General features: G+C 43.7%; 1 protein-coding gene across 1 annotated transcript in view; it reads left to right on the forward strand.

Moving 5' to 3' along the window:
• LOC142583128 (uncharacterized) overlaps window positions 1-15,452 on the forward strand; it is a 50,397-nt gene extending 34,945 nt beyond the window's left edge. The window contains exons 3-6 of the mRNA XM_075693457.1: window positions 3,212-3,562; window positions 5,446-5,466; window positions 11,616-11,708; window positions 14,397-15,452. Coding sequence (XP_075549572.1) covers window positions 3,212-3,562; window positions 5,446-5,466; window positions 11,616-11,708; window positions 14,397-14,458 — 527 coding nt within the window. The 3' untranslated portion in view covers window positions 14,459-15,452. The remainder of the gene's footprint in view (window positions 1-3,211; window positions 3,563-5,445; window positions 5,467-11,615; window positions 11,709-14,396) is intronic.
• Window positions 15,453-15,665: the final 213 nt, after the last annotated feature.

Consider the following 15,665-nt stretch of genomic DNA (forward strand, 5'->3'; position numbering starts at 1 on the left):
GCATATGATCCGTCATTTCTGAGTTGCGAGTCAGCGCCTGCTTGAAACTCTACATGTCTGTGTAGCCTTTTGTGCGCTCTGCAGTTTAACAATGAACGATAACCATGACGGAATATGGCCGCGAACCTCCAAACAACAACGTATCGCAGAATGAACGAACACGAGCGCTCGTGGTTTTTTATTCTGCGTTGCGTCGTCGTTTCGAAGTGCGCTGCAATGTTCCATCATGACTGAGCAATTATAGCCTACCAGTGCATCTTAAGCACTGATTACCAACTCGCCCAACTTTCATGTATATTGCGATTCAAGTTCGAAGAAAAGCTTCTTTCTCATTTTCTTTCTTTTTCGCTTCTACTTGTTGATCTTCTTTTCGCACAAAGACATTTTCGTTCGTGTATGAGAAGGAAATGTGCTCTAGGGACGTAATAAGTTGCTGTACGGAATGAGCTACTTAGCTACGCTTCAGACTTCTGAAAATTCAGCAGAGAAACAAAATATCTGAGATTCTGTAGAATATGCAATACCATATTGACCGCAGGCACTCTCGTTCAGTAACAAGCATATAAAAGTAGGTGAAATTATGGACAAACTGCTCAATTTGCACCCAAAATATTGGCTTGTGGGATATTCAACCTGTTGTGTAATCGGAGATTGAGAAGAATATTTGCTCTGTTATCACTTGGCTATTGTTTATTGCTTTGCTGCTACCGAAAGTGATCCCACATACTGCGGTTTCCCGGCGCCCCATATGACAAAAGCAATGACGTTGACAGAAGTATCAGAGAAGAACAAAATAGTTTTCTACACTTTTTTTTTCAGACAACGGTATTTTCAAAAAATTTGTTTAGTTTCTGGTTTGTGAGTGGTGGCGCAGGCTAACACTCTAGTTCCAGTTGTAACACATAAATACTCCAGGAAGTGGATGCGAGAAGCACGCCGTGGTAGATCGATTGGTACAGCATCGCACGCATAATGCAATGATGTGGGATCGTTGCCCCACCTGCAGCAAGTAGTTTTTTCATCCACTTTCCTCTTCATTAGTTTTCATTTCTTTAATTCAGTTCGTAAGTACAAGTAATTTACCCTTTGTTGTCTTTTGTGTATTTGTTTGTTGGCTTCTTATGCGATAATACACACACACACGCATATATATATATATATATATATATATATATATATATATATATATATATATATATATATATATATATATATATATATGGTGCGAGAGAGAGAGCGGTGATTTGTTAACACTCTTGTGGGCTAATGTGATAGCACTTATTGCAAGTGAACTTCCTTCTGCAGAAATGTGCTCACAGACAGCCACAAGGAGTCGTAGAGTCCCTTCGCCTCCAAAAGCAGGAATAGGCCTTTTGTATGCGTCGTCTGTACAGGAGCACTTCGACCTGCCTAGTAGAGATATTTCCTTCCAAGGGCAGCCTGCCATGGCGAAACAAGATTTTGCATCTGGACATGTCGTTTGCGTCTTACGGTACGCGAGAAACGAAATATAATAAATGGTTCAGTTTTCATAACATGACCAAAAGTTTGAGTGAATAGCTGCGGGTATTTAAAATATTAAATCCCACTTATTTTTCCCGCTGCAATGACTTCTGGGTGAGAAAGGGGCGAGCTGTCGCAATGCGATTCTGTCTTGCAATAAAAATTGGTGATTTACTTGAGTATGTTGCTTATCGCAAAATGATAAGCACAAAAGGGACCAAAGTTTTGAGCTCGTTCTGCGTGGATATGCATGGCACCATCAGCGCCCTATGTAAACCATACAATAATAAAAATGCACTTGCTAGCGAAGTCATGAGCGGAGGCGATGGGTTTATTCCGAGAATCCAGGTCTTAGCTTATGATAGAGTTTCCAGAGAAGTGCGCCCAGACAATTTGGATTGTTACACGGGAATAACGATCGATGTAAATACTGCATGAAGTGCCTAACGGAACTTTCCGTATGCACTCCAATATTTTCATAGGTTTTGCGTACGAGTCTTACGGAAATTATACAACATCTGCATGGAATGCGGCGTACTCCATAAAAATTTTACAATATACAGAATTATTGGAACGGCATACTGTACCGTAATTTCTGTAGGACTATCCGCTATATACAAAACTTTTAGGCATTAAAGATGTGTCTTCTGTATCGCATTTCTTACTCTGTTCGTTTTTAACATTAGAGACTGCGAATTTGTTCACGCAATGATGGTTAGTGCCTTTTTCAGTGATATGAATGTTAGAAACCAGGGGCCATTTGAAATCTCTACTTGAATTATTTGTCCGCACATATGCTTGTCAATGTGGCTACATCTGCACTAGTCAACCGAATGCTATGGCAACATTCCCTGATTCATTGAGAAGAACATCTGTCTTTAATTCACATCGTGGGGCCTTTCGAGTGATTCTACTGCATCAGCAGCATAACAGCACGATTCCATCATCGTATTGTGCAAGCGTTGACATAAATGGCATCTACGGCTTCAATTCCAACATTTCTTTTTTTTTTCAGAAGAGGTAGTTTTACCCGCCCTTCGCCCAACTTCTGTGCCGGCAGCAAATAATTTTGAGTTATAACCTTCTAAACTGCGCAGCAGTCCACTATAAATTAGCCCTTCAGATCTTCAGCTGAGTGGAATCTCTGTACCATTCACAGCTGCAAATATTTTTAAATGAGCAGTAGTTAACTTGTTCCTATTGTATTAGTCAACTGCCCTCAGAGTGTCTATTGTTCTCGGTCTGTTACTGAGATTTTTATGTTCACTTAACGGCAAATTCACATTTGCTTGCTTAACACTCGGCGAATATTTGTACCGTTTCCTCTAAACTGCGCAGCAGTCCACTATAAATTAGCCCTTCAGATCTTCAGCTGAGTGGAATCTCTGTACCATTCACAGCTGCAAATATTTTTAAATAAGCGGTAGTTAACTTGTTCCTATTGTATTAGTCAACTGCCCTCAGAGTGCCTATTGTTCTCGGTCTGTTACTCAGATTTTTATGTTCACTTAACGGCAAATTCACATTTGCTTGCTTAACACTCGGCGAATATTTGTACCAGGCTGTGCATCCGTGAACATTACGCCACTCATTGACTGCACCCGACCGTCTCTAAGGGGCACATATCGAGGGCCCAAATAGATAAACAGCAAATAAATTGTATTTGTCGTTTGCCATTCCACCTCCCCACTTGTGCCCTTTCTTGCAGTGCCGGCGAAGTCGTTCTCGTTCAACTACAGCGACTCACGGCCGCCGCTAGAGCGACTGCCCCGACCCCAATCTCCGGAGCCCCCTTTGAGCCTCCTGTGCATGGCACGGGGCATGTTCCCAAAGCCGGTGCTGACGCTGTTCCTTCTCAAGGGAGGCAAGAGGAGGCCTGCGACCGAGGCCGGCCTTCGAACATTCACGACGGCGACCGTCGAAGACGGGCTCTTCGACGTCGCACTACACGCCGACGCATTCGAAAGCCACCTCTCCTCGCTGGCCGATCTCTTCGAGTGCGTGCTGGAGATCCCGTACAGCAACTACGTGCTGACGCGAAGGATGAGCCTCGCTCACGGTTAGAGACCGCATGTTCGCATCAGTTTGCTTCTTCTACGATTTTCAACTAAGCCGCACTGACGTGCTCGCACTCAGAGTCTGTTGAAATAGCGCGCCTTTGACTATGCGCGCTGCTTTGCCCTATCTGAGTATTTAGTGCATTGTATAAGTAGCAACGAAACAAAGACCAAGAGGAGGGAAAAGCAGTCGAAGACGGCAGAGAATTAGGCGCGGCGATGAAATGAGGAAATTCGCAAGCATAAGGCGGCGTCAGCTGGCACTATAAAGTGATAACTGGGAGGTCGCTGAGGAAAGCCTACGTCCTGCAGTAGCATAGATAGGTCGACGATGACCCCAGACGAAAACTTCACAGTGGCCGAGAAGTGTAGTAATTTCAAGATTCCTTTAAGGTCTACTAGGGGTCGTGACTCGCTTTTCTACTCAGTTTTATCGTTTTGTTCAATAGTAACACGTGTCTGTCACTGAATTTCTGAGCATGTTAAGGAAATAATAATAAAGTCAAAGGGAAAGCCGAATGGCTGTGAGCTAGTATCCGGGATTCCCGCTCTTTCAGTCGTAAGTCCAAATCCTGGCTGCTCAATTAGAATATTTTGTCTTTCTGATTTGCTTGCAGACAATTTTCGGCTTTTAGTAACGGCACCGGCGGACATCAAACTAACCAGGGGAGTTAGCCCATAACAGATATCGTTCTAAGAAAGTTGAATATGTCGTCGTATTCAGCACCGCGGTGTTACATCTGTCGCTTTTTTTTTTTAATGAACCACACCAAGTGTTTAAGGAACCCTGCCAACAAACTGAATTCGAAAGTCGGGCAGGCAAGCAATCTGAACTTTCTTTTTTGTTTCTTTGTTTTATCGCTGTGAACAAACCTTTCAGTAAAATATACCTGATATGCATAACCATACGTAACCCAACTGCAAACGGTGCGAAAGCACACGGGCTAGACGACGGACCAGCACGCTCTCTGTATATTCTGTTCGGGTCATCTACATGTTTGCACAGCGGCAACGGCTGCAGAGCAGTAACGTATGCAGAGCAAATAAGTGCACGATGCTCGCCGTACTTCGCAAACGAAGCCGTCTGCTTTTCTAGACACTGCAGGGTTGGGTTTGCGGCACACGCTTGCTTCGGAAGTCGAACGACAAAGCAAACCGTCAGCTATTCTGAGCGTTCCAATGTCGCTATATCTTACAAAACTGTTTTGACTCGCAATACAATAAGCGCTTTCCGAGCGATCGTCGCAACGGAAAAAAGAAAGATGGTACAAAAAAAGACAGAAAAGATGTCCCATTCGGTCTATTCAAATATTCCAACTTGAATCATTCAGGTTAAGCAGGGTCGCATGCTTTTATCTTTTACCGGTGAGAGATGTCGCATTCGCGAGAAGTGCAGTACAGTATTTGACATATTTGCGCACCACAAATAATGCCGCCAATACGACAAAGTAAACAATAGGCGGCTCGGCTCGTGGAACCAAGTCGTGGAACCGAGCACAAGATAAAGTGAGAACGTGGTAGCTTTTCGTGTGCCGTATTGTTTCTTCTAAGAAGCTACAAACAATTCAGTCACGATTGCGACCAAACACTCCCAACGCGGAATTGACTTAGCAAAATAAATACTAGGATTTATCGGTTTGCTACCGGCTACCGACTGTACTAGGTAATCATGTCAGCATAAGTTGAGGCTAACTTGCGCATATTTAACCGGCCTTGACGCGAGGAAAAAAGGCTTTATCGTTACACTTGTAATTCCATGTTCTCTCCCCATCTCTCCCTTGTGAGAACAAGCAATAAGTGATGCATTCAGACCAGTACGTCGCAATGCTTTACACTCATATGTGTTGACGTTTAAAAACTGATTCCTTGTCCTTTCTCTTTACAGAGCTTACCTGGGGAGCCTACGGTAAGCAGCACTTACTTACCAGCGTTGCTTTATCAATGTCTACCTATAGCTGTTCATGCAGCAATGCAGATATTGCAATTGCTGACGACAAATGTTTATGAATTTTGAGATTTCATCCTACCGGCTTTACGTGTACAATTGGATGCCACTCCCGTTCAGGCTTTTCCTTATGAACATTTTGGTTCCATTAAATTATGGCGATTTTACCTGCCCAAACCATGATCTGATTATGAGCCACACCGTAGGGAAGGACTCTGGTATAGTTTAGACCACCTGGGGTTCCTTAACGTGCACCTAATTATAAGTACGCGGGTGCTTTCCCGTTTTATGAAGCTTCGGCCCCACATAAATACCCTCTGTGTACTTTTCAGCAAGTTGCATACTCCGTCAGCGTCAATGGCAGTGCAAGTACTGGATGCTCCTAATCCAGTACTTGCAAGTCTCGAGTAAACCCCGCCGCTCACCCGCAGCCTCCTTCCTATTAGCGCAACAACCGCTGGTTCTTTAGTCGTCGCACATGTTATCAATGCAGATCACCAGCTATGGAACTCCACTTGGGTGTCATGGCGGTTCACTGCACACACAATCATCACTTCCCTCTTTTCTTCTTTCTACTCCCCCTTTCCCTCACCCCCCGTAAAGGGTAGCAAACCGGACGCTCGCCTTGTTGACCACCCTGCCTTTCCTCTCTTTGTCATCAAGATAGATATCTTATCCCTTATCTTATCAAGATAGATAATCAGACATTAGATCGACCGAGCCACCGTACGACTGATAAATTTACAAGGGAACTGGATACAAACGTAGGACGCATGTGCTTCCCGCTACCTCCAATTTCGCCGCCGCGGTCGCTGAGAGGCTAGGTTGTTGCACTGCTAAGCACGAGGCCGTGGGATGAAATGCCAGCCGTGGCCGCTGCACTAATTTCGATAGGGACAAAAATGCAAAAACTCCCGTACCTCGTGCATTGAGGGAACTGTAATGATCCCCTGGCGGTCAAAATATTCCCGAACTTTACAAAAGCGACTTCGCGAAAGAAAAGCTCGGCAGCAAAGTTTTGGCACGCAAAATGCTAGAATTCAATTCAAAACGTTCATGTGGACGTAAGGACTATAAGTGATCAGAATTACTGCATAAAAATGCTGAATGACGTCAGCAAATTGGTATCTGTCGAGCTTTTCTTTCGTGAAGCCGTACTGGAAGGCTTCGCCCGACATAGTGAAAACAAAGAAATTATGAAAAGCCTCACTATTCAAGGCATCTTAAGTGACTGTAAACCTCAGATGTTTGCCCTGGTTTTGTCAACGAGGACAGGCGAAAAATTTCAGTTATGGGTGTATTTTAATTCGGGCCCGCATCGGAGACAGTCTGCGTAGACATGCAAAGGCTCATTCACACTAGCCCAACAAGACACCGATTTCGGTCTGCCGACCGTCGACGACAGCGTTCTTTCCCCTCGTGTCGGCGCCTCTGGCACACTGTACCGACGCCGACAATCTGCCTATGGCTGGCGGACAGCTCGGCGTCGGTACACGGTGACAGAGGCGCTGACACGAGGGAAAAAAGCGCTGTCGCCGACAGTCCGGCACACTAAAATCTGCGTCTTGTTGGTCTACCGTGAATGGGCCTTAAGGTGACAGCCGAGACAGCTTCGAGAACGAGTAATGGAGCACTCTTCTAGCCGTCTGGAAAACGCTGCGGCAACGTGACGCGACTCGCTTCGACAAAAGCTTACAAAAATCGCGCCTTTTTTTTCCTATTTTGAAACCTATGAAAAACACAATGTGACTTACATAGAGTGCATAGGAAAGCGTGTCTACGTTTACTTGTGCGCATACGACCTTTCCGCCAAGTTTTCAAGCATTCTGCCCAGCCGCTATTTGTTTGGACAGGAACGGAGCCTGCATAGTTTTTTACTTCGATGTTGTGTTAGCGAAGCTGTCTACTTTGACGTCTTCGTGAGGCGTGGAACGCGACTTAAGATGGCCACTTTCCACTTATCCGTCTACTTTGCCGTCTATGGCGAGCGTTGGAACACAGACTATATAATATATCGCCCCACAAGATCTTCATTTATGTTTCCTACATTCTCGGTGTCATTTCACCATAGAGTGCCCCACCGACAGAAAGATTGAACATAATATTCAATTGCGCTCGTTTTATGACGAGTTCAGAGGAGCTTTATTGCGCGTAACACGGTCGTTCTTCTGTGACGACGAAGAGCGAACGTGATAAGCATGATCCAGCTCTTATCGCGTTTTTGTTGAAATCACAGTCAGCAGATTTGAAAGTTCACAGGAGGAATGCTTTATGTGAGACTCTCCGGACGAGACTTTCTAAACGAAAGTGGCATGATCAAGCTGCATGCGTCCAGTAGCGCGCATTTGCAGCTTCATAGCGAAATGCCTCTCCGATTGCGAAGTTGTTTTCGGCGAATACCTTGAAAGTGGCGTGAACATCATACGCACTACACTACGCTTTTGTATCATGGCGCCATAGATGTACGATAAACGTATGCACGCTTACAATTGTGGTGCTGGTAATACGGCGCACTCCAAAATTATTTTCTTTCAATTGTGGAAAACGTTTTCTTTTTTTGGTTGATCCGGCGAAATAATTCGAAAGCTCAGTCTCAAATGTTAAGAACACAAGCTACGGATCGTACACTAGCTACTACCCCTAGGTAACGAGTCCGCTTTTGTCATAGATCCTCGGTTTATTTTCGTGCCCAGCTTAGGAACACAGAACATTTCACTGAAACGTTAAACCTAGGGAGACCCAGTTTATAGAATTCATGCCTAATAAGTAAAATCAAAAATGTTTACTATTATTTAAGGCATTCATCTCTCCTGCCTTTGCTGTGCCATGTGAAGCTGGACTAACACTCCATACATACATACGGGAACTTATACTCTGCGTGAATAGCGCGTTAGTTGCATGAAACAGCGCATATAGGAATTTATCCATACTGACGCAGAAAAGGGCAGCTGCTTGCCCTTCGTAATATGTACAGGGTCATTTTCGCAAGTGGCGTACCCATGCAAGGGTGGCGAAAAGATCGGATAGGGCAAAAGGCAAAAACGCGCCTTTGCAGCCTCATTGTCTTTGTTATTAGTTTATTAGTTAGCGTATTAGTTGTTACGCTAGAGTGGTGTAATGACTACGTTTAGGTTGCGAGATTTAAACGCCTTTAGTAATTCGATATATGATGAAACTGAGCAGTGACTGCGCGGAATTAGTGCATATAAAGGAATACACGCAGGCTGAATGAAAAACATCGTCGTGGAAGGCTCTGGATAAATTTTCATCGCCACAGGTATTTTAACGTGCAACTAATGCTCATCAAACAGACGCATTTTGCATCCGTTTAATATGCTCTCATAAGAATGCGGCCATTGGGCTTGGTAATCGAACCTGAGACCTCGTGCTCAGCGCACACAAATAAATGCAGGCGCTATGGAAGTAACAATACAAATACATTGCCTAATGTTATGAAGCTGTACGCAAGTGCACTTTGCGAAGTGTGCAAATGTTCGACTCGCAAAAGAAAAATCAATTTTTCTTACTCAAGAAGAATGTATCGTGAAGAGTTTGGTAAACTGTAAGATGTCAACATGTCTTGCGCCCACTGTTAAGCTTGAAAGTCCTAGTGTTAGCGCGGCGAGCTTAAATGGTAGCTGTGATGCACAATCCGCGTTCTTTGAAAGGCCTGCTACTGTTTGAGAGCGCCCATTCCAAGATTGTAAAGCGTGCAATTGCTACCAATTCTCTGCAAACGGCTTCAACTAAGTCTTGTATCCATTTGGTGTCAAGTAGCTTTAGCGCTCAAGTGCAACGACTAGAACAGGCAGGCTTCCCGCCATGTCTGATTTCAGCTGTCTGCGAAACGATGGTCCAAAAACTAAAGCACCCGCCTCTTATCAGGGAGCCAGTTTCACGCAGTTCTGTTGCGGTAATTCCGTACCTTCATAAGGTATCGCACAACGTTAAGAAAGTGGCGATTAGGCATCACGTTCAGGTTGTCTTCTCGGCGCCTTGCAAGTTGTCTAAGCTTTGTGCCATGAACCGAGAGAAGCGTCCGGCTTGTTCGATTAAGCATCAGAAGTAGTTCACTGAATGCAGGACACGTGTCATCTACCAAATCCCTATACGCTGTGGTCGCAGCTATATCGGACAAACAGGTCGATGTTTTAATGAGCGTGTAATGGAACATTGTCGTAATCTGCGCAACAATGAAGGGAGTTTCCTTGCACAGCATTGCAGAGACTGCGCTAATTGCCGCCCTCAGTTTGACAAAACTAAATTTTTGAAGTTTGGAAAAGACAGGTTCGAGCGGGAAATTGTGGAAGCCTATTTCTAAAGAAAGAGGGAAACACATGCGTTATCAGGCTGTCCATTGTGCTTAGTGACAAGGAGACTACTATTTTAGAAGGTTTCATTTAGCCCTCATGTTAGAGTGATTTCATTTGGTTTTTCCGTCTCTATTCTTTTTATTTAACTAGTTTTTATTTTGTTGACGATTTTCTGGTGGCTCTTAAGCTTTTGTTGCATTTTTTTTTTGACGCAGACGCTGTTCTTTAGACTTTTATCGTTAACTCTTCTGTCCATTTCATTGTCAGGGGGTTCATTTTTCGCGCGGTCACATGTTTCATCAATTTTTTAGGTGAGTGACTATTAGAGATTCTAGTTTTGACGCAGACACTGTAGTTAGATGCTTCTTTCATGTTTTTTCCGTGTTATTCGTTGGTTATTATTCCAATAGTCGTGCGGGTTTTATCACTGACTGGGCCCTAGGTGTTTGAAGTGTGTTATGTTGTGGATAGTTTGATAGTGAAGCGTAGACGGTACTTTTTACGTCTCGTTTTTTGTCCCCGTTGGCTTGGAAAAGACTATACTAAATCAATTGCCTCCCGTGCTGATCCACGTGTGGTTCTTGTTTGCTCATTCGATATTATAAGCCAGATATGATTCCTGAGTGGTCGATCGAATGCTGTTTTTTACTTCTAAAGTTTCGTGTGTGACTCGGCGTGAATAACCTACATAAGGCAGGCTTGTTGCGGAAATAAACTTAGTTGTGAGCGGCACCGGTCCTGCCGTTTGTGTTCTTCTTGAGTGCTGGTCTTCTGCGCCTTGCCTTTACTACTTCAAGCATGAACCAACTAGCCCAAGCAAGAGTTTTACTTGATGCTTAAATCCTATGGCAGGGAACATTTTCTGTTCACTTCGTTGACCTAATAAATTTGTGTGTGATTGTCGCTCACTTTTGCATTGATAAAGTTCTGAATATTTGAAACGCTCGCCAACCTTTTGTGAGTTCGTTTACTTTTACGTAAATTGTTGTCGCTGTCATAGCATGCGTGCCAGAAATTTAGTGAAATATGCCCAAACAAAAACCATGCCTCAGTCATTCTATATTATTTTATATGGTTTGGGAAGCGAAATATATTAACTGCTATTAGAACATATTTAACAGCGCACGTTTCTAAATAACGTAATGATGATACCATATACTTTTACTCTGATGAAATGAAACCAGGATAAACTCTAAGCGGCCAGCAAGCAGCCCAACCTTTAGAAAGCCCTTGCGTGTAAAATTGTAAAAGGCAAATACCAAGCAAACTACTACAGCAGTGTACGATTCGGGAAACTATGTCCGAGTACGTGCACATGGTTCCTGAACAGCAATAAACTACAAAGCAAACTTAAGTTCTAGCAAAGCCGCCGTCATGCTGCTCGAACAATGAACAAGTATCTCCAGCGGCTTAATTTCCAAAATATCAAGCTTTAAGAAACAAGCATCCAATGTTTTGGAAGGAAGGCGCATTAAGCTAATACCATTTAAGCCACCCTGGCCAGAAATCTCCAAACGCAACCGCAGGAGAAGCAAAAAGGTGCTTAAGTTTGCGTTGAGAATGGCGGTAGCCGCACAGTTATGATGTGTCTTGGTTGTCATGGGAATACCGCTACTCCACACAGTCAGAGTATTATTTCTTAACTCCTCTCACAGCAACCTCAGTGAATCAGTTGTTAGTGCTTGAATAGTGCAGGGCTTATAAGAAGCTAACCTATAAGAAAACCTAATTTGTTTTAATGGGAAATAAACTTTGATGCAAGTGTAAATCGTATATAACCTATCATATTCCCTACAGGTGCATCTAAAGCATCACGCCTGCCCATCCTGTCACTTTTTTACATCGCCTTGAGCATAAGCATCTATATCGCTTCTGGGCCGCATAAAAGAGGTGAGTCATCAAGCCTTTGCGACTCCTTAGTTGGAGCAGCTGTGGTATTTCGGACAAGAAAAAAAATGAAATTTACCTAATTATTCTAATGCTCATTGTGTTAAATAAACTCGCCCTTACATCCTTTTAGATTTCCATGTATCAGAGAGACTCGGGTTCTCATGTGACAAACGACCCTTTTCTGCCAAGACTGCCTTCATCCTCGAGATGAAAATAAATTTGAACTTGAACAATGTGCACTTGGTTATCTTCACGTAGAATAGCGCTTCCTTTTTAATTATATGTTGCATGATACATGGGACACCCTGTGTAAACTTTGAGAAGGCTCTATATTTACACAGTGGCGTAGCTTCTTTACTGGTTATTGCTACTTTTTCCAGTACTGCTATAATTTTTGTTCAGAGCAAATCCCCATTGAGACGTACCCAGAATCTATAAAACTCGCAACAGACTCGAGTATGAATCAAACTTTCGCATACACAAATAAACACGACTGCAACAGTACACACTTGTAAAGATAGACGCAGCTTCTGGGACCGAATTCACAAAACTCTTCATTCGTAAATGTTATTTTCTTTGGCATTGGTTTGCAGCCTTAACTAATTATATACCCAGCATCGAGATTGGCAGGAATTCGTCCTTGGGAAATTCTACAGTAGGAGCTTTTTGTGATTATGGGCCGAGTACTTTTAGGTACCATGAATTTACACCCCGTATGGAAGAGGGCCTATGAAAGCAATTTAGGTCATTCAATCGCACGTACTTGTTGAGAAGTGGTCTGCTGTTTTGGGCTTTCATAAGGGCTGCTATAAGAATTAAGCGCTACTGATTTCGCATTCTGAAGTCGGAATTTCAGAATGCGAATCCATTCTGAAGGTATGAAGCTTAAGACTCAGTCGTACGTTTTTTCGCCAGGCGACAGCTACCATATTGCTTTTTTCGGCTCTAGAAAACATACGGCACAGAAAATATGTTGATTCGCGCCCTGCTGCCTGTTTGTTCTTTGCTTGAGACGCCGTCACACAGGCTCGACACGACAGCGATGCTGAAAGGCACTGACGCCGACCATCGACCGCCTCGCTCGCAGAACATATCACTGAAAGACCGCGCTGTCATACTAAGCCGGCAACAATAACGAGGCGACCGATGACCCCAATTCGTCGTAGTGCGGCGAGCTTTCGTGCCAATAAAGCCGGCCAAAAACTAGCCTGCTCAGCGTCGATCTACCAGTCTCCGTGCGAGTGGCCGCTGGGCGAAATCACTGCCCCATTTACATGGTTGCCACAACAACGCCACTCGTATTCAGTCGCGCTCAAGATGAAACAACACAGGCTTCGCGAGTTGAAATGTATGAACCTACATAAATTTGCAAAAAAATTAATGAAGTTCGAATAAAAGAAATGTAGCGACCTACACAAATTTTAGCTAATATCGGTTGCGTGCAACGTAACCTAAAATACAGTGGAGCCGACGACTTGGGCACCCTGTACAGGTGGACCTCGATGAAATGTAAGCAACTGGATGGAAGGAAACGATTTTTACATTTCAGCGTTGGCGATAGCGATTTGTAATGCATAACTCTTTATTTGTACGGTGCGCACGAGAAACAGGAAGTAGCGACACGGCGTGCTGACAATATCAGAATAAGTCCCAGTTCTTCAAGACGGCCAGTCGCAATTGTCGGCCCTTCTCCGCACGAGATGAGAATACTGAGGTTGCTGGATATGTAGGCGTTATGCGAACACATTATTTCGTGACATTGTACTGTTTGCTTGACATTTTAAATGACCAACCAGTGACCATAGATTATGCCGTGTAAACAATCACCTCAGTCTGGTGCATTATCCCACAAGGCACTGCATAACCCAGCCGTGGACCTCTCTGCTGTTTACTACAGCGTTTGAAATAAATGTTTACTCTCTCTTCTCACAACAGCGAGGTGAACTGTTTCTTAGGTTGAATAATCAAATAGAAAGGTAGTAGACGGCATAAACTATGAATGGAAAGAAATGACTATGTTGCTTGTGTTCTTGAGCCTCAGCACACAAAATAAATAAGTATAGCACCAACTGCACGAAACGCAGTCTCTGTGGTTCTTCATGGTTCACTCGGGTATACGATGTCAATGCGCGTGTTCTTCCCGGCGATATGAACAATAAGTGTTTGTTGCGAGCACTAGATGCAGCACCCCAAGACAATGCCTCAAAACACCCCGTAGTTCCTATATGGTGGAGCGCGCAACTGCTGAGACAGAACAAATAACTGTGTTAGTTGGTTTACTTGCATCTTGAAACTGTCTTGTCCACTCTCTTCGTTCTCGCCTTTGTGCGCTTTCACAGTTTAGAGATACTGAGACCGAGTTAGTGAGCCTAGACGGAAAAATTAAACAACGTGAAGATGACACATAATGTGAATGTTTTCAAGGGTCCGATATGAATGTATGCTGTAAAAGCAGCAGACGAGATTATTATTTTAGTTTTAACATGTTTAGACTTTTTGACTGGAGACAATGGGAAGCTAGGTCACCAAAGGGCTGGTTATCCGAATCACCGAAATTAAGCTCGGCCGACTAAATGTAAACGAAGCAGAAAGGGGAAAACTAAAGCCGAATGCAGCACGTGTCGATAGCATAAAATATGCGATCGGTGAGCTGCATTTTTTTTTTTACGTTTTCTTGGGTGTTTGCAGGTGGAGAAGAAAGGGTGCACCAGACAACACGGGACTTCGGCGAGGATCAGGGTGACACGTAGCGAAAGCTTGGACTGTTGACGGTGGTTGTTGCGTTGACTGTTGCCATTTAATGTTGTTTAGCGGCCTTCGTAAATGATGGGCCTTCCGCCGAGGGACTCCATCGTCACTCCGGTGGTGCCGAAAGTGGACGGGTCGGAAGGAACATCGTAAATAGAATGACTGCAACCACAAGGATTCCATTCGGGCAAACTTTGCGTTCACAAAGTGTCACCGCAGGAAGTGGCTTGCCGCTGAGGTGATCATCAATCTTCGTCGTTCTGGAAGCGACGCTGTCGAGGTGTGTTTCGGACTCGCCCCAAACAGATGGGTGCAAGTGTTACGACATGCGTTATCGTGTTGAGACTCGCAGACTAAGTCCCATACTTTGCACTCTAGTGTGCGTAAACGGTAGTTTGTTTACTTGGAACGTGGTTTTCTAAAACGCGTCAGGGCAAGACGATATCAAAGCAAGCTAGCGTGTTATGTAAATCGTTGAAGTGCCATATTAATTTTCCTACAAAAAATAAAGAAAGCTAATTCAGCTATTTACGAAATGGGTGAAAGCGCAAAAGTTCAGCGATTACATCCAATTTCGGATTCCCCCCCCCCCCCAACCCCCAAAAAAGTATTCTCACGAAGAACAAGATTCGCCACTGTTGGCAGTCGATGATCAGACAACAATAAAATTTGTGTTACAGCAAATGCTAGGGTATGGCGTAACTGAAGGACCTTGCCGTGATGTAGGTCTGGAAGGAGTTAAACTGTTGTCATTACACTCGCTTCCCACTTGGCCAGTTCTATGTTGAAACTTGTAGAGAATGCATATTTTCGCGCTATGGTTACAAAATAAAGAACCAGAATGAACATTACGTCTACAGAAGTGTTATTCAAGTTATTGCCTGCTGTTGAAAAAGCAAATATAATTAAGTATTGCTGTTTTTCTAGAACAACACTAGCACGAACACTTTGTTACACAGAAGTAAGAAAAAGTTTTAAAGAATTAGATTCCGAAACAGAGGCTATTTGAACCCACGTATGATGTAGTACGCAATGATTCCAGATGAAGCGGTGTGCATATTTGGGTAAGGCAAGCAAAACTATTCTCGATCTGCTCTGCTCAAAGGAGCGGTATGTTTTCCGCAGTGACATGACATTTCAGCATGACATAGTAAACGGCTAGTAATATGGATGAAAATTTTTAACTGGGAATAAAATAACATATATGTG

This window comes from Dermacentor variabilis, chromosome 5 (assembly GCF_050947875.1).
Source record: "Dermacentor variabilis isolate Ectoservices chromosome 5, ASM5094787v1, whole genome shotgun sequence".
NCBI lineage: Eukaryota > Metazoa > Arthropoda > Arachnida > Ixodida > Ixodidae > Dermacentor > Dermacentor variabilis.